The following is a 19,177-nucleotide window of genomic DNA, read 5'->3' as shown; positions in this document are numbered from 1 at the left end:
AGCTCAGCTCTCACCTGCTGGGCCTCGGGGTCCTGGGGGGCCTGGAATGGAAGGCCCTGCAGAAGAGAATGAAGAAGGGGAATGCTGTACTCAACTAGTTGATCCTGCCCTTAAAAGTTAGGGTCTTGGATTCCTTACTAAGTGCCTGGAGTTCCCTGCCTCCCCCAAATTTCCCACCTCCAAAAAGAACTCAGAAATGCTCACCTGGTGGCCCAGGTGGCCCAGGTGGACCTGGAGGACCTTGTAGATCAATACCTTCTGTAGGGAAAAGAAAGCAAAAATTATATGAAGCTGTTCTCTGCCATGTTCCTTACCCTTCACCAGGATCACCAGTGTCAGGCACCCCAGCGGCATCTGCACCCTAGACACAGTCCCTGAGTCATGGCATAGGACCTTTCAGTTCCTCATCTGTTAGGGGTACCCCTCATTCAGAGGCAGGGTGGGACTGCAGTCAAACTCTCTGATGTCTGGTGTGGGTGTATGTACTGATGGGTAAGAACTTGGGCTCCAGTGTCAGACAACCTGCATTCAAATTCCTGTTCCACCTCTTCTAGATGGTGACTTGGGTAAATTCTAAATCTCTTTCAGCTTCAGATGCCTCCTCTGAAAACCAGACCAATGAGACCTATATCATAAGGGTGTTGTGAGGACTCAGTGAGCTGCTGGTGCATGCTGAGGCCTTAGTGCAGTGTCTGGCACTGGTGAGTGCCAACTGGGGTTGCCTATTGTCATTGCTGTTCAGCTGTCCAGGTGTCCAGATGGGAGGACCAGCACACCTCTTCCTGGGCTTATTAAAAACTTTGTAAACAGGAAGACCTAGGAGTCAGCCTTCCTTAGCCAGGCCTGTGGGTGAGACCCATGGACCCTTCTCAGTGCTTTATTTGAGTGAGGGATGCAGTACCGACATGCCCGGCTCACTTCAGAGGCCTTGCCTGGTTCTGATCCTCTTGGATTCCTGAGAACTGCTCTGACAGCTGCCCCATCCCCGGTGACTCACTCTCCCACATCAGACAAAACCCTTGCTGTTCTTTCTCTGATTTCACTGGTCATCCTCACATAGAAACTTTTGGGATGACTCACTGGTGCAGCTGCCATAGGGAGAACCACCTCTCCCACTCCCGCCTCTAGCGCCATCTGCCCTGGAGAGTAGGGTGGTACTCACGTGCAGAGAGGACCTCGGAAATGGACCTGCTGCTACTCACAAATGATTCACCAGCAAGCCCTCGCTCTCCTCGTGGGCCTGTGGGGAGGACACAGAGTTGGAGTGGGCACTGCCCACCATAGTCCTTTTGTGCTTTTCCTCTGAAGAGGGTCTGGAGTAGGCCCAGGTGTCCAGCTACTCAGGTGCAAGGTGAGGCAGGGCTGAAGATGGGCAGGGCCAGTGAGTTGGCTTTGGACATTTCTGTCTGTAGCCAAAACACCCCAGGAGGGAACGGACCAGCTTTTCCTGAGCTTGACTATTTGTTGGAGTTTGGATAAATCACTAGGCAGTGGCACAGTGATCAGGGACTGGTCACGAGAGGCTGAAGGCCTATGAACATAGCCCAGCTCAACCCTGACCAGCGTTCTGGGTCCTCGCTCTCCCTGTTTAGCTAAACAGAATCTCTTCCAGAGAATCCCTGTCTTCTCAGAAACATGGAAGGGGCTGAGACGAGGTCTTTTCCCATCTCTGCAACTGAGACCTTGCGAGGCCTTTGGTGAAGAGCCATGTTGCCCCTCTTCCTTGAATACACATCTCTCCCTCCTTTAAAGACCAAAGGCCCAACCAAGTTGGCCCTGAGCAGGAAGTCCTCCTGACCTAGCTCACAGCCATGCATTCTTTCAGGGGGTGACCTACCTTGCTGTCCTGGGAGACCAGCTGGGCCAGCAGGACCTGAAAATGGGGTTGGGGAAGAAAAAGCTAAATTATACCACTAGGGTCACAGTTCTAGAAAGAACTGAAGGAAGGGCAGGTACAGGGTATACACATGGCTTCCCCCTGAGGCATGGAACAGTGGCCCAAGGAGGACAACTTGCTTGTTTGAGAGCAATAAGCAATACATGGACCAGCCCTTGGTCCATGTTGGTGAGGCACCAGGGACCCCGGGCAGGTGGGATTGCTCTTACTGAGACTGTCCTTCAAAGTTCAGAGGCTTCTTCTAAGGATCCCCAGTCTCTTCCTCTCAATGGAGGAGGGAAGGTTCCTTCCCTTTCACTTCTCCTCTTACTAGGAGGGAGGGCTGGTACACACCTACTAAGTTTTGTACTTCATTTATACATGCACATTTTTAAATGATGAAAAAATATATACAACAAAACAAAAGGCATTTTGGAAAAATATTAGCTGTAATTCTTCAACTTGTTACCCTTTTTTTGTTGTTTCCTTCCAGTACTTATTTCACATCTTGTAAAAATATAGTTGTAATCACAGAGCCAAACTGGTGGTGCAGTGCCTAAGGCATTTGACTGCTAACCAGAAGGTTGGCGGTTCACTCTTCGGAAGGAAGATGGGGCAATCTGCTTCCGTAAAGAGTTACTGGGGATTACTGAGTCAGAAATCAACTCAATGGCAGTGAGTTTGGTTTGAACCACAGAGCATATATCATCATATATCCTGCTTTTTAAAGTAACACTATTGTCTTCTAGAAACTTTTCTTCAAAACTCTTCATATTTTCTCAGCCATTTCATCGTTGTTGGATAATTTTGGAATTTTTCTTCAAGTGGATTGCTAGCATTTTGTCATCCTTGATGCATAGTATCAAGTTGTTTTCCAAAAGTAAACAAAAGGCCTAAGGGCCCAGTGTTCTGATTGGCCACAGCAGACTGACCGGGGTCAATCCTGGCTCTGCTTCATATTAGCTGTTTGACTTTAGGCAAATCAATTACTGCTGGAGTCTCAGTTTCCCCCATGTAAATGCAGACGGCAGCATGGACCTCCCAAGGGCTGGAAGGGCTTAAAGAAGCAGTGCCTGCGCAGTGCTTGGAGCACTTTCTCTGCAGGATAAAGCTTGGCCAGTCGTCCAGGAAGGATAACTGACCTACCTCATTGTCCGAGAATAAAAGAGAGGTTGGATTTCTCGGCCTCTCCTTACTTTCCCCTGAGTTCCTGCCTTGAGTTTCAGGATTTGAGAAAACACTGCTATAGTCAAATGCAACCAAGACCTGCTGCTGATTTGGGGTAAATCAAGAAAACCTTGACTGACCTGGGGATCCTGGAGGTCCTGGAGGTCCCATAGCTCCAGGAGGTCCTGGGGGGCCTGGCACAGTGATAGTCGACGACCCCTCTGAAAACAGAAAGCACATGGAAGACTGGGCCACCCTCTTCTTCTTCAAAGGCTCTGGGATCCAAGCGTAGCCATATACCCAGTGGTACTTCCTCTAGACAGCTCATTGGTGGAGGAAGATAAACCTCCCTCACTGTTGACCCAAAGAACTCACCACTCCATTAAACCCAAAGCACCATGCCCACAGAGGGACACCTCTTGATGGGCGTTAGGCAGAGGCAGGACAGATACCCCAAACCCAAGAGATGAAGACAGGCGGAGATCACTCCTCGCTGCTTACCTGCAGTCACGATCCTGCCTGGAGCTCCTGGTTCACCTGGCAGGGGAGGAAAGGATGGAGACCTGTTATTCTGAGGACTAATTAGTGACTCAATAAATCATTCCCAAGACTTCTGATTGCATTTGAGACCCACTTCTGTGCCTTTCACTGTCCATCGAAAGGCATTTTAATGAATTGGAGGAGAGCATGCTGGATGCATTAAGTGCCAATCTCTCAGCCGGAGACCCTAAAGGCTGTTGCATCCATCTTGTCCACATCAGCTTTTGGACAAGGCTGGGACTCAGGGAAGGGACTTCACTCATTTGACAGTGTGGTGAGTTTGCCTCTCAGTGAGGCCAGATGGGGGCCAGCCTGAGTTCTATTCAAACTTCCAAACTGTCTTCTCCCTCAGTGAGTCGTACAGGACTCTTGCTGGGAATATTACTGAATGGCCAAAGGACAGAGGCAGGGAGCCTGGGTACAGCGGGCCCCAGTAAGCTCCACAGCAGTCTAGTTCCCTGGAAGAACAGTGGAGACAGAATTAAAAAGGAGTTCTGGGGCTGGTAAGCTTGGAAGATAAAGGTTGACAGATCTCTTGTCTGCCCCGTGTTCTTAGCTGTTGAAAATGAAATGAGAGTAGAGGATTTTCAAGAAGAGAACTGTCCATTCACACTTGCCCACACTGACCGACCACTGGCTACCTTTTCAGCAAAGCATCCCTCAGGGCTGGAGATCCATGGACTCACTTGGAGAAACCAAGAGGACTAGAGGACGGCCAAGCCCTTCAACTGGGGACACTGTAGGGACCTTGTTTTCCGTTCCCTAAGATCTATGAGCAATTAAATCATTCATACAGTGAAAGGATGGTATTGATTTACCTTTAAAGGGAAGTAGAGGGATGGTCTCTACTCACTGTTTTGCAATTGGGAGGCAAGGCCAAGAGAGGAGAAAGCACTTGAGTTTGTTTTGTTGGATCACAACCTAGCATTAGGTGAAGTCTCCACTCTTATGTACCTCCTCTAGGGAGGGTATGACACACAGGCCCTGCTATCCTCAGGAATCCCAAGCCCTACGAGCCTCTTCCTATCAATTTCATCAATCCATGAACAGGTCTATGGACCCAGAGATTTGTCTGCCTGGTATGTATGAATTCAGCTGTCATTCTCTTGAAACTACATTTATTTATCCCCGAAATTCTCCTTGGCCTAACTTATCACTGGCAAAGTAATTTCTGGAAAGCAGTTATTTTATTCCTAGAGTCCAAAGGTGAGAGTGACTGTTCACAACAGAGCACAGCTCCACGGAATGTCAGGGTTCAGGAACACTGTGTCACAGAAATAGGAGAAGGACCATCCCTGAGCACTGTTTATTCCTGGACAAGTGCAGGGTTGGGTTTGGACGGTGCTAAACTGAACAGTGGACAGAATAGGACAAGAGAGTCCCTGCATATGTAGGTGTCACCACATGGGCTCCAGTCAAACCACGGAGTATGAACTCCCCTCTCGCTACTCTTCCTTTGCCTTCTCAGCAGTACTTATGCACTCCTCTCTGCCTTATTGAAGTTGCCTCTCGGCAAGGGTCCGTTTACACAGCAACATCGAGCTGCATGTGACTGAGAAAGCCCAAGGTGTTTCCAGTCCCAGGGGAACCATCATGTTAATAGGGAACTAAGCATAAGGTAGGGGGATAAAGCAATAATGAAGACATTTTGAGGCAAACCAGGGGATGAAAAGGCTTTGAGGAAGGCAAGGTCCCTCTTGGATACTCCTGTAACAACAGCTTAGAGACATTTACCTACTGAAGTGATGCTCTGGTTTGTGGGGTGGGTAGGTGAGTGCAGTGGGTGGGGCTCAAGAATTCAAAGCTTAGCTGCTCAGAACCAATCCCTGGACTTCCCAGCCTCCCAGCCTTCTGCTGGAGCCACTAGATGCCACTGTTGATCAACGCTCATGGCCAGAGAGATGCCTTCCTCTTGCCAACCCCTTTCCCTGCCACAAAAATGATTAGTGAAAAGAAAGACTATTGAATTTGGAAAATCACTTACCTTTAGACCCTGGTTGGCCGGGGGCACCAGGAAGTCCTAATGTGATTAAAAATAAGTTAGTCAGAATGATGAGTGGTCACCAGGTCTAAACACTCTCTGGTATCAACAAGAGCTCTGGTTGCTCAACACAGTCAGTCACCCGTTGAAACTCTGAGCTTGGTCTGGGCTTTGCCCTCTGCTTCAGTCCAGGTGGCCCCTCTGAGAGCCTCTTGCTCTGATTCCTTCTCCTTCTCCAGGAAAAGGGGCACAAAGTAGGCTTGAGGAACGCAGAGGCTCGTGAGCTCAGCTCTGGGGATTCTAGTCCTGTTCTATGAGCCACCCCATAGAAGCCAAGTTCCCCCACAGAGTAGTGGCTGGGCATCCTTTATCTAATCCAGCACCCCTCCCCTTGCCTTATCTACCCCTTTGTTGTTGTTGTTATTACATGTGGAGGAGCTGTGGAGTTGGACCTGATTCATAGCAACCCCTCCTTGGGTTTCCAAGGTGGTATCACTACGGAAGTAGATTGTCCAACTTTCCTTCCAAGGAGTGGCTGGTGGGCTTGAACCATCAGCCTTCTGGTTAGCAGTCAAGTGCCTTAGGCACTATGCTACCAGAGCTCCTATCCCTAGGAGCATCTGATGGCAACTGGTTTGGGGTTCAGTACACATACTGGAGCCAGGCTGGGTCCAGAATTTTCTGGACTCTTCACCAGAGAACATTTGAAGGGGCACAATTTTAAGGGGCTCGTTGCTTGATTTCAGTTTCCTTCAGGAGTTGGGGCTGGTGTAGTGACCATTACCCAAATCCCAATGGATGCACACTGGTCCAACTGTAGGACAGACTTTAACATATAAGCTATTCTAGAGAAGCTGGTCCCTTCTGAATGAGGGGAGTGTCCACTCCTTGCCATGCCAGTGGGCATGTTGGGCCCTGTGGGGTTGAAGTGGACTGCTTATCTTCACAGGCCTGAGACCTCCTTTTGGGGATTCCAACACCCAGTGAGAACAGGGCACAGACAGAGAGATTCAGTAGATAATCTAAATTCATTTCTATTAGAATAGCTTTCAAGATTGTCCTGTGCATGCATAGGTTTTCTCCCTAAGGTGCTTCTCAAGACTCACAGTAAAAGGACCTGAAGGGTGGGAAGGGAGAGGACACTCTAAGATGACTGGAGGCCAAGTATTTGCTTCAGTGACTGTCCCAGGAGGAAATGGGAGGCTTGGCAGGTGGCATTTGGAGGTAGGAGTGACTGACAACTCACCCTGAGGTCCTTGGGGTCCAGTGAGACCTACAGAAAATAAAAACATGAGGAAAAGGTGACATATTGGAGATGTACTTAACGAGCCACACTCTCAGCGGCAAGGGCAGGTGGACACACAGCAGAGAAAGGGACTGAGGGTGCAGGAGGACCCCTCTCCCTGGGTCTGGGGCAGCCAGACCTCAGTGTTCTCCCAGCACTGGACAAGGAGCCATTCCTTGAGCTTTGCAGTGAAGTGAGCTACTGCTCCAGTGGATGACGGTTCTTACCAATGGTGGCCACAGAGCCTTGTGGCATCTGTGAAGAGCCATGGACCCAGAAAACACACACTCAGAGACCCCCAGTGCTCACTCAGGCTCCGCAGGGGAAGAGCCCCTGCCTCCATGCTTGCCATCTGTGCACCAGTCAAAGGGCCAGCAGCTCTCCCCGCTCCTCAGAGTTGCCCTTTCTGGACTTGTTTTGACTTGTTATTCTCATAGCCCTGAGAAGCTTGCTCTTGCTTTACCTTTGATAAAGGGTCTAAAGCCTAGTGGGTATCAGTGAGGGTCCAGGTATGGGCCAAGGGGAGGTGGGCTGGAGGAGATGGGTTCAGAGGAGAAGATACTGAGGTGATTTTCAATTCTAATTTTCAAAAGAGCCCTTGCCCCTTTCTAGAACTCCTTGTTTTCAGTTAATCTCTTTCCTCCAAATCCCCAGACTTGATGACTGCAAGGCCTTACAGTCACTGCACATAGCATGAGACCTAACACCCAGTCCCCTGGTTGTGGCAGTTCCCTGCTGAGCTGCTGGAAGGGAATGGGACAAGGCATGCACCGGTGCACACACACAAACACACCACAGCCCAGCTGTGACTCCCTGCCCCATTACCTGGCTTTCCTGGGTCTCCAGAAGGTCCTGGTGAGCCACGTATTCCAGGCATCCCTGTAAGCCCTTGTTCACCTAGAGAGACCATGACCAACATGGAAATGCTACCCATTTAGGGAAGTTGAATGGCCAACAAATCTGAACTGATGGTTTCCTGGAGTTTCACTGACTGACTTGCTGGCAGGTGGAAAAGAGAAGTGGGAATAGTAATTGGGCACTGTGTGTTTCCACATGATATATGGCTCTCTGCATTATAGTTAAGGGAATAGGGCCTGCACCCTGGAACATCGGTAGGGCAAGGAGTGGTAGGCAGGAGGAGGTAGTGAGAGTGAAGTGAACAGATCAGTGACCAACCTCTTGGGCCTTGTTGTCCGTCAGGGCCAGTGGGACCTGGGAAAGCAGAACCAAAGCCCATCAGTCACTTTTGGAATTATTCCTGCACCTCCCTCTCCCTGCTGCCCCAGTAGTTTTGAAGCGGGTTGTTTCCCAGGTGGGAAGCCCATGGCAGCCCTTCCTGATGCCGTCAACCATGGAAGAAACCCTGTCTTTATTATACTCTTAGGATGTAGCTTTCTCCCTGCCCCCTCCTCCCACAGCAGGAGTTGTCTATTTTTCCTCTGAAAATTGTTCAGTGACCCTCCATCACGTCTCCAGTGCCTCTGATGGACTCAGCACACACTAGATGCTGCATAAATGTCTGTGGATTATGACTGAATGCCAAGAATGCCACAGTCCTCTGTCCAGTATTCAAGGTCTCCACGTTCTTGTCTCCACTCCTCAGGCATTGTCCTATGCTCTAGCCAAAAGAGTTACTCTTGGCGCTGTATACTTTGATGCTTGCTTAGAAGAGATGCCACAGATGCTCTGTCCTGTGACCATTTACCCCGTTTGTCTTTCTAGGAGCCCTGGTAGTACAGCACTTAAGTGCTCAGCCACCAACTGCAAGCTGCTAACAAACCCACCAGCTCTGCAGGAGAAAGACATCCAGTCTGCTTCTGTAAAGATTTACAATCTTGGAAACCCTATGGGGAAGTTCTACTCTGTTCTATAGGGTTGCTATGAGTTGGGATTGACCCAATAGCAGTGGGTTTGGATTTTTTTTTTTTTTTTCTTTCCTCAAGGCTGCTCCTTACACTGGCCATCATCAAACTCTTCCTAACTTTTTAGGATCATCTGAACCTCTGTCTCCTCCATGACGCTGCCTGTCTTGCTAGTTGGAAGAAATCTTCCACTGTATTCTCAGACACTCTGTACCTTTCATAGTACTTGTCACCTTTAGCTTCATATAAGTCTTCTCTCCCCTAATTCACTGACATTGAATCGATTCTGACTCACAGCAACCTCCATTGGGTTTCCAAGGTAGTAAATCTTTATGGTAGTAGATCACCCATCTTCCTTCCACGGAGTGGCTGGTAGGTTTGAACCACCAACCTTCTGGTTAAAAGTCAAATGCCTTAGGCACAGTGCCACCAGAGCTCCTTTTATGTCACCTAAACCAAACCAACCAAACTCACTGCTGTTGAGTCTATTCTGACTCATAGCAACCCTTCCTTGTGTTTCCAAGGTGGTATCTCTACAGAAGTAGATTGCCCAGTCTTCCTTCTGAGGAGTGGCTGGTGGGTTTGAACCACCAGCCTTCTGGTTAGCAGTCAAACGTCTTAGGCCACCAGAGCTCCCCTAGAGGGTGGTAAAGTATCTTACTGGTACAATGCCTGGATACAGTTAGTGCTTACTAACCACCACTCCATTCCACTCACTCTGTTAAATGAATGAGAGAATGAATACTTGCCCAACGCCCAATTGGGACATGATGCTAAACACCTGGCCCTCTGAGGGTTCTTGGCCAGCCTTCCATGTTCTGGCAGACAAGTACCTCAGTAAATGTCAACAAAAGGGTTATAACCTGGATCTGGCTGGGAGACCAGCTCTGGGGTACCAGGGTTGTGCCTAGGATCCTGGGGACTCCAAAGGATCTCAACACGTCTCTGTCCTCCCCAATCCAGCAGGGAGCTTATTGGCAGGAACCAGGGTGGATGGACCAGTGCCATGCCAAGCCCTCTCTGTAATAGTGAGAAACTGACAGAGACATCTGCTACTCTCTCTGAGCCCCAAGAACGATGCCCAGACCCAGAACAGACGTGTAAACTGAAACTCTCCAAGGAGGCATGCAGGCTAGAGAATAGGAAAAAGGGGTAGTTCAGAGAAGAAGGATTTGAAGTCTCTGAAGCCACAGTGAGCACTCAAATGGGGGTGACTCAATGCACTGCTTTGGAACACTCACCCATTGCTCCTTTAGCTCCAGGCTCGCCCACAGCACCAGGCAAACCTCTTATGCCAGGTTCACCTGCAATGGCAAAGGGACTAAGTGGGCACAGGCTTTTAAGCTCTGAGTACTTCAACAGTGGTAGAAAGTTCCCATCCATGCCCATTGCCCCAGAGCCTGCCACCTCCCCAACCAGGGAAGACTGGGTACCAGAGGCTGGGGAAGCAGTCTGTGCTTTTATTTCATACTCAGAGCCACCTGAGTCCCCTGACAGTGGGCATGGGCTATCCAGAAGTCATGCCTGGTCTGAAAGGGCACATGTATGAGTCTTATTTCCTTAGAAGCAGAATGATGTCCCTTGCAGCCAAAGTATTCTCACTCAAAGCCGTCGAGTCGGATCCAACTCATAGCGACCCCTCCTTGGGTTTCAGAGGCAGTATCACTATGGAAGTAAATTGCCCAATCTTTCTTCTGAGGAGTGGCTGTTGGATTTGAACCGTCAGCCTTCTGGTTAGCAGTCAAATGCCTTAGGCACTACGCCACCAGATGGCACCATTAATTTTCCTTTCAATCAAACAAGTTGGTAGGAGGTAAGTGGCTGAGAGGGTACCACTAATGCAAACTGCCTGCTACTTGGGAAGAGTTTAATTTTCCCCAAGTGAACTTTCCATAAGAATCAGGGCCAATCACAAACTTCCTTTTCTGCCCCAAAGATGTACTATATGTTTTGATGCTTGCTTTTTCTCATTCAGTGCTTTATTTTATCTTGTTTCGTGTTTTTTCTAGATTACAAGTCCCTTGAGGTTTTTTGACAGAGGCTCTGACTCAGATTTCTGTGTTTTCCCCCTACCTCCTGTGCCCAATGGATTTACAAAAAGTTGTTCATGAATTCAGTAGATTCCTATGTAAGACTGACCTGTGAGACCTCGGGGTCCTTTCTCACCCTGGTCACCTAAAACAAACATGGTGGGGAGAAGAAGCGGGGAAACATAAGTTGGGAGCAAGGAACACAATCTCACCCAGCAATAGGGACCCCTGGGTGGGAAATAGATCTCATTGAATTTGAAAACTACTGTCAGTAGGAATAACAGAATGTTGGCAAAAGTGTAGCACTAATGAAGCCAAAGGAGCATGTTGGATCTCTGCCAGGGCCAAGTGCGGCCACAAAATGAACACCATGCCCTGCTGTTGCACAAATGGCGCTGTGGGCACAAGGAGGAGGGCTAGAGTAGAGGTCATATGCCTAAACCTGCTGCCTCCTCAGCACCCTGAGGAGCTCTTAACCATGACATTCCTTGTTGGCAAGATTGGGCTAGAATGAGCTGTCAGATTCCTCCAGCTCCAGGGTCCTGGAGCCAGAGTCGTCTCTGTTCTCTGATGCTGGGGCAGGCTCACATTGGGCTTCCTAGGAGCTGAGCAGACTCAACATCCTAATGATGACTGAGCAGCAGCAGGGAGCAGGATACCTTTGGGTCCTGGTGGTCCCATAGGTCCTTTGTCACCTGAAAAGGAAACGGACACCTTCTTAGTGTAAAGAGCCTTGGAGGGGATGACCAAGGAGGGGCAGTATATGTTCTGAAGACAGGGTTCCACTCCCTCTTAGTCTCAGCTTCTCACTTACCTGTTGATCTGCAAGGGCTGCTGGTCAGGTTCACCAGACTCTCCCTGTCCCCCAGGCCCCTTTCTTGAGTAAGAGGCATGTACAAGGTGACATTCCCTTCCCCACCAGCCCTCCCTGTCTGCTTACCTTTGACACCAGGGAGTCCCACTTCACCACGGAGTCCTTGGACACCCATGGGACCTGCCAAACAGAGGAAACCATGCAGGGGATGAGTGTCATAGTTTTGGAAGGAAGGGACACATATACACCCTGGAGTGAGAAAACAAAGGGCTGCTTTCCCTCTTCCCACATCCCTGCTAAACCATCTTGGTTCAGGTTCCTTGCCCCTGCCCATGACCAGGACTTGGGCATGAGAACACCTTGGCAAAGATGTTTGCCTGCATCACAGTGTGGGCTATGGCTGAAATTCTCAAGACAGCAGGATGAGCTCTTAGGCCATAGGGAATGAGGCAGAGGCAAACACTTTGCTCAGAGTAAGGTAGGATGAGAGCTTCCTGTGGCTGAACATGCAGGATCAGAATGAGTCTGGACGTGATCCATCACACTACCCAAACTCACAGGTGTGGACTTGAGGTTTTTTTTTTTTTTAATTTTATTGTGATTTGGGCAAAAGTTTACAGAGCAAATTCATCTTCCATCCAGTAGTTCACATACACTTGGTCTCAGAACATTGACTGCAATCTCCCACAATGCAACAGCTCTCTTCCCACTTCTTCCATAGCCACCTCTTCCCTGTGTCCTTCCCTCCCATGCACTCCTGCCCCCTGAGCTGTCTCCCTATGCAAACACATCCCTTCTATTTTCCCATGATTGGCTTCTCTAAGGAGTATATCTACCTAATGTAAATGTTCAGCTCATATGCCTGTCTTTTGTTTGGCTGGAAGCCACAGGAGTGGGTTCAATTCCAGACCTGAAGGGCAGGTAGGGACTATAGTCTCAGTGGTTCCACCAGGCTCTATCAGACCAGCAAACCTGGCCCCCACCCCCTTTTTTTTTAAGATTTTGAGTTTTGTTCCACATTGCTCTGTGGACTTGAGTTTTATGTCTCTAGGAAGCTCTTTGAGCTCTGGTAGAGTAGTGCCTAAGGCACTTGACTGCTAACCAGAGGGCTGGCAGTTCAAACCCACCAGCCACTCCTCGGAAGGAAGATGGGGCAACCTACTTCCATAGTGATACTGCCTCAGAAACCTAAGGTGGGGTCGACTATGAGTCAGTCCGACTCGACGGCACATAAAAACAACAGGAAGCTCTTTACAATTTCTTTTTCGCTTTTAAAATGTCTGAGTTTCCTTTAAGTTCCCTTTCTTTGCCCCATAAAATAGCCTGTGTTTACAAGCAGAAACACACTCACCTGGGGGACCATGAGGGCCAGGAGAACCACTGGAGCCTGACAGGGAGGATGAGACAATGATTAGCCAAGGGGTCAAACACAGGCCAAGGACATCTGATCCAAGGTGGGCTCCAAAGGGCAGGTGGGACGGGGAATTGGAAGCTCACTTCCAGGTGAGAACTGTGTGTGTGTTGCCCACATGCTGCGGGTTCTTGCCAGAACCCCAGAAGTCAGCAGGTCCAGTAGTGACCCCACTGCAAAGTTCCCCTTTGGGAGGAAGCTGGGTTGGATCAAGAGGCTCCTTGTCCCTTCCTCATCAGAGCAAGACATATGGGCTGGGCCAGGGGATAGGGAGGAGAGGTGACCCGATGGCCATCAAGCTGTGAGAGGAGCCCATTCTCCCCTGAGCTGTCCAGGCATGTTGCTTTCAAATATGTTCATCTGGGCCCCAGTCAGTTGAGGAAACTGACTGACTTCTGATTTCCTGAATGACCCATCCACACACTTAGGGATCACTGGGTCAGGGCTGGCTGGGATCTCAGTGCCTAGACCTCTGGGCCCCCCATCCCAGATGTGGCCTCCTCACTGGGAAACTTGAATACCTGTTCTGGGCACTTGACTTACCTTTGGGACCCACAGAACCCGGGACACCAGGTGGGCCTTGTAGTCCTGGCTCCCCAGCAGCCCCTGGGGAGAAATGGTGATGTGAGCCATTTGGGAGAGTCCACAGTTTGGTTACCCTCTCAGCTTGGCTGTGTTGTTTGGAAGTGATATTTTCTGCTCTACTAGTGGTATCTGATTAATTTGGTGTCTCTATCAGGTCACTGATCAGCAAAACATTTTCTGTTTGTTTCTACCCCAGAGATTGTATATTCCACACAGTCTGGAATGCAACACCAATGGAAGCAGCAGTCAAGAAATCAGATGATGTATTGGACTGGGCAAATTTGCTGCCAAAGACCTCTTTAAAGTGCTGAAGAGCAAAGATGTCTCTTTGAAGACTAAGGTGCGCTTAACCCAAGGCATGGTATTTTCAATCACCTCATATGCATGTGAAAGCTGGACAATGAATTAGGAATACCAAAGAAGAGTTGATGCTTTTGAGTTGTGGTGTTGGTGAAGAATACTGAAAGTGCCATGGACTGCCAGAAGAACAAACAAATCTGTCCTGGAAGAAGCGCAGCCGGAAATGTGAGAATGGCCAGACTGCTTTGGTCATATTACCAGAAGGGACCATTCCCGGGAGTAGTCTTCAAAGAGGCTTGGTAAAGTGGAGGGTCAATGAAAAAGGGGAAGGCCCTCAATGAGCTGGATTGACACAGTGGCTGCAACGATGGGCTCAGGTATAGCAAGGATTGTGAGGCTGGCCCAGGACCGGGCAGTGCTTCATTCTGTTGTACATGGGTCACTATGAGTCGGAGCTGACTCAACAGCATCTAACATCAACAACAACGTGGAGTCTGGCACCTAGCAGGCACTCAATAAATAACCTGTTGCCTGGTTGAGCAGGTTTTCTGCTGACAATCTTTTGGCAATGAGAGACCTCCTGGTGTCTGTGCTTGGTTTCCCCTGGTAGAGGCATGAGGAAAAATCTAGTTTCTAAAGGTCTCAGCCCCCTTCCAGTGCTGGGTCTGCATCTCTGGGGCTTCCCTTCTTCCCCACCAGGTTCCAGCCAGCAGAGGCTCTAAGGCCCACCCCACTTGGCTCTCCCATCTGGCCTGTTTACCTTCTACTGTCCATCTTAACCCTCCCTGACTTCTTACTCTCTCCACCACCCCTCTCTGGGCAGAACTTTTTCTCCATGACCACTTTCTTCATGGATTCTGAGCAAGGAAGACTGGCTCCCAGCCCCAGGCTGGACTCACAGCCAGGCTTGAGCCCCATCAGTAGCCCACTGTTTCCACAGGGCTTGGCATAGAACTGGCTCAAGGTGCTCAATAAAGGTTACCAAAGGAAGAAGGGAGAGAGAAAGATGAAAAGAAGGAAAGATATAGCTAATCCTCATGGTGCAGGAATTTCCTCTTACCTCTGTCCCCTTTCTCACCAAGCCCAGGTGGTCCTGGATCACCGCGGAGCCCTGGGGGGCCTTCTCGCCCTCTCTGGCCCATGGGGCCCTCCATGCCAGGCTCTCCTAAGGACAGAACAGGCAACCTCAGCATTGTGATCCTGATCCCAGGCCCAGCTAAGGGCTCCACCAGCAGCATCTCTCAGGCAGAACACTGATCTCCCTGCATCTACTCCTGCCCCCTGTAGCCTGTGCATAACCTAGAAGCTAGAGTGATCCTTTACAATGTGAGCAGATCATGCCCTAGTTCTGCCCAACCCTGCAAATGGCTTCTCCACTCATCCTAGGAAAAGCCAAGTCCTTAGGATGACCCCTGAGGCCCCATGTGACTTGCCTCCCACCTGCCCTTTAGCCAGGGACACCTCCTCGCTGCTTGAGCCTGCCAGGTACACTCTAGCCTAGGCTGCTCCCTCCGCCTGGAATGTTTCGGCAGATCTCTGTGGGCCTGGCTCCCATGCTCCATTCAAGTCTTTGCACAAATGGCACCTTCTTGGTGAGGCCTTCCCAGGCCTCTCTACTCTCAGTGAATACCCCCTCAGCATGCCCAATGTCACTACCAGGCTCAGCCCCGCCCATTTCAGGTATCATCTCTTCATGAACTATGTACATCACTTATTTATTCTGTTTATTGCCTTTCTTTACCGCCCCCGCCCCCCGCCCAAAGGTAAGTTTCATGAAACAGGGATTCATCTGTTTTATTCACTGATGTCTCCTCAGCTCCTGAAACAGGGCCTCATATATTGCAACCACTTAATGAACATTTATAAAAGAAAGGACTAGAAAAAATGGTTCTTACCTACGCTGCCTTTTTGTCCCTTTGGTCCTTCTGGACCTGGGTGGCCCAAGAGCCCAGGGACACCTGTGGATGCACAAAAATACCTCAGCCCCCGGGTTCCTCCCTGCAGCTGCAGCCAGGCCTGAGCGGCCTGCAAAACCAGCAGCACCATTTCTTAAAATGAGTCAGGGCAGTCATGAGCGGCTACACACCTGGAGTCCCAGGGAGTCCTCGATCACCTACAGGGGCAGAGGTAAAAGGGAGAAGTCAGCCAGAGGATGAAGGTGGGTGGAATTCAGGTGGGGCTGCCAAACTTAGCAAATAAAATCTATAAGATGCCTAGTTAAATTTGCATTGTGGATTAACAATGAATAAATACATTTTTAGTCTAAGTATGCCCCAACTATTGCATAGCATATTTATACTAGAAAAGATTGCATGGCACAGGTTTATACTAAACAATTATTTGTTGTTTATCTCCAATTCAAATTTAATTGGGTGTCCTGTATTTTATCCAGCAACTCTAGATGCAGGAGCTCTGGAAACATCTGGACCATCAGTCCCCCTCCCCAGGAGAGGAATGGCCTCCAAGCTGGTGCCTTAAGGAAGGGGTGCTAGGTAGGACAGTGGCTCAGGGTGTGTGCATGGGGCAGAGGGGAGTGGCTGGGAAACTATGAAGAGAATAAAGCAGAATGAAGGGCTACTCTAGGACTCCCGTTTCTGCATTGGGACTGTTGGCAAGGAGAGTAGAGCTGGGGAGAAAGAGGAGCGACTTCCTCACCAGGGCCGTGATTCTCAGTATGGACTATGCAGCTGAGTGATTAGAATGCAGACTCTGGCCCCACCCACACCTGCTGAATCGGAGGCTCCCAGAGGGGGCCAGAATCTCCTGGTGACTCCTATACACACTGAAGTCTGGGAACCTCAGTCAGCTAGATCAAAGAGAGCTAGTTACTCTGCAGCTAGCTGAGGGTCATTGGGACTGGAAAGGTCCCCCTCCCTCCCCGCGAGCCTGTCCCATCGATTGTCCATTCACTTTTCTGAGGAAAAATATAGGTCTCCTACTGGTAGCATGGAGCTCTGGTAGCATAGTGCCTAAGGCACTTGACTGCTAACCAGAAGGCTGGCGGTTCAAACCCACCAGCCACTCCTCGGAAGGAAGGTTGGGCAATCCTACTTCCGTAGTGATACTGCCTCGGAAACCCAAGGAGGGGTAGCTATGAGTCAGGGCCGACTCAACAGCAAACAACAACAACAACAACAACTGGTAGCATAGTGCCTAAGGCACTTGACTGCAAACCAGAAGGCTGGTGGTTCAAATCCACCGGCCACTCCTCGGAAAGAAGATGGGGCAATCTACTTCTGTAGTGATACTGCCTTGGAAACCCAAGGAGGGGTCCCTATGAGTCAGGTCCAACTCGAAGGCACATAACAACAACAACAACTGCACATAAGTGTGTGCCACACAATTCAGCAAGTGACTGTCCCCTGACTTACACGGTGGGATACTTTTCCTATGATTATGTCTTGCCTCCTCTGACTGCAAGTCCCAGAAGGGCAGGTTACATTGCTCATGCTGGATTTCCCACATGGGGACTGTTTCTGATTGCTGGGTGACCTCCCAGCCTCCCACATCTAATACCTCTGAGGACAGGACAGGTGATGCCTGGCCTGGCTCATCACAATTAACCTGGGAAGTCCAACCCCAGAGAGCCTGATTCAGGAGGTCTGGGACAGGGCCAGGGAACCTGCACTTTTAGAAATCTCCTCAGGTGCTTGTGATGTAGCAGGTCCTCAGACCTTTGGAGCCTGAGGGAAATAAGACCCTTGATGGGAGCCCACCTCAGAGCCATTGATTCTGAGAGTCCCTAAAGCCCTGAGAAGGAGCCAGGGCCAGGGCTTCCCCAGAGGTACAAAGCCCTGATCTGTCATGAAGCCCCCCATCCACTCCACCCCTCCAAAAGGAAAAAAAAAAAAAAAGAAGAAGGATCTGGGGTGCCCTGCTCTTCCCAGGTCCCACCACAGAGAGGCAATGTCCAGGAAGAGCATGAAGTGACTAATCGCTTTAAACCATCAACTCTCACTCATGTTTGAGGTAAAAAAATTCCATGTTATATTTACCTTTAGGGCCTTGACTTCCCATGTCACCTAAAATCAGAAAGAGATGAAAACTATGAGATGAGGTAAGACCTTCAAGGACCATTCCCTCCCTCATATCTTCAAACCGTTTAACAAGATATAAAACACGATTGCAGAGTGAGGAAATATGTGGCATAGTTCCCTCAGGCCCCTGCGTGTCACACAGGCACCTCCCTGCACTTCTCAGGTGATCCCTCAGGTACCTCCTGTTGTAAAAGCTTCTGACTGCAAAGCCAATTCCCAGCCCTCCCAATGGATACAGTGAGATTATTCAGTTTCTCATACTTCAATTTGGAAAAAAAGGGGGGAAAAAAAAAGCTTTCTGATCTACCCAGACAAAAAACAAAAACAAAAAACTCCAGTTATAGAAATGAAAGCAGGAAGGGCCCATCCACCACAATACCTTTTGGACCAGGGCTTCCTAGGAGGTTTCCTACAAGACAAAATGGATCCTAGGTTAGTTTTACTTCTTCTTTGTCCCTCACATGCACACAAGGGGGGGCCCCAGCGTGGTCGAGTGGGGGAACAACAGACTAGGTGTAGGACTCAGATTCTGAACTGTTCCAGTTGTGAGATTTTGAGTAACTTACTTCTCCAGGTCTCAGTTCTCCCAACAGTAAAATGGAATCACAATACCAGTCCTACTTACCTCACAAAGCTATTGAGAGGATTAAAGGAGGGAGGTGTGGGTGCCCTGAAGGTATAGTGCCCCACACAGATGCAAAGGGCCGCCAGTTCGGAGTGTGCTGGCCCTTACCTCTTCAATGCACTCACCATTTTTCTGTTCTGTCAGTAGCTTGTTCCTCATGAATATCCAGAGTGTCTCCTGACTGTGGCTGTCCAGCCCACCTGTCCCCAGGCCTGTTCCCACTCCGGGTGCAACACCCTTGAGACGTTCCTTGTTGCTCCTCTCCATATTGAGTTCTATCACACTGGACCTGACTCTCTCCAGGTCATCCACTCGCGCCTTCAGCTTCCTCACCTCCTCCGCTGAAACAGAGGACAGGCAGCTGAACCCAGTGCCTTGTGAAACACTACTCCTCATGGAGACCTGCTGGGGCAGCACCCAGATTTGTGGTGGCTTCTCATGCTGCTGGGACACACTTGGCTGCAATTTTGGTGCGGAGACAGTTTGTTGTAGCTGCCAGTGGGATTCATGACTCAGAATCCTCACAGAGTAACAGAGCCTTGGGCCTAGCTTGCGAGTCAGTGTTCTTTTCTGAGGTGGGTAACAGCTCCCTGAGAGGTGGAGTGAGAGCCAACAGGGAGACAGAAGGGGGTGCTTTGAAAGTTAGAAAGAAAAGGCTGTGAGA

General features: G+C 49.7%; 1 protein-coding gene across 1 annotated transcript in view; it reads right to left on the bottom strand.

The window, feature by feature from the left end:
* The window catches only part of COL17A1 (collagen type XVII alpha 1 chain), a 50,399-nt gene that overhangs the window by 9,169 nt on the left and 22,053 nt on the right, over positions 1-19,177 (bottom strand). Inside the window, exons 17-37 of the mRNA XM_042780826.1 lie at positions 18,639-18,854; positions 18,268-18,297; positions 17,847-17,873; positions 15,938-15,964; positions 15,747-15,809; positions 14,912-15,016; positions 13,510-13,572; positions 12,907-12,942; positions 11,682-11,735; positions 11,401-11,436; positions 10,851-10,886; positions 9,953-10,015; positions 8,026-8,061; positions 7,675-7,746; positions 6,811-6,837; positions 5,568-5,603; positions 3,545-3,580; positions 3,184-3,264; positions 1,838-1,873; positions 1,163-1,240; positions 205-258 (exon numbers count right to left, since the gene is read on the bottom strand). Coding sequence (XP_042636760.1) covers positions 205-258; positions 1,163-1,240; positions 1,838-1,873; positions 3,184-3,264; positions 3,545-3,580; positions 5,568-5,603; positions 6,811-6,837; positions 7,675-7,746; positions 8,026-8,061; positions 9,953-10,015; positions 10,851-10,886; positions 11,401-11,436; positions 11,682-11,735; positions 12,907-12,942; positions 13,510-13,572; positions 14,912-15,016; positions 15,747-15,809; positions 15,938-15,964; positions 17,847-17,873; positions 18,268-18,297; positions 18,639-18,854 — 1,212 coding nt within the window. The remainder of the gene's footprint in view (positions 1-204; positions 259-1,162; positions 1,241-1,837; positions 1,874-3,183; positions 3,265-3,544; positions 3,581-5,567; positions 5,604-6,810; positions 6,838-7,674; positions 7,747-8,025; positions 8,062-9,952; positions 10,016-10,850; positions 10,887-11,400; positions 11,437-11,681; positions 11,736-12,906; positions 12,943-13,509; positions 13,573-14,911; positions 15,017-15,746; positions 15,810-15,937; positions 15,965-17,846; positions 17,874-18,267; positions 18,298-18,638; positions 18,855-19,177) is intronic.

Source organism: Orycteropus afer, unplaced genomic scaffold (genome assembly GCF_000298275.1).
Source record: "Orycteropus afer afer isolate SDZICR_OR568_19922 unplaced genomic scaffold, OryAfe1.0 scaffold00064, whole genome shotgun sequence".
Lineage (NCBI taxonomy): Eukaryota > Metazoa > Chordata > Mammalia > Tubulidentata > Orycteropodidae > Orycteropus > Orycteropus afer.
Note: the sequence above shows the minus strand (reverse complement) of the source record. Positions and strands in the feature narration are given on the sequence as shown.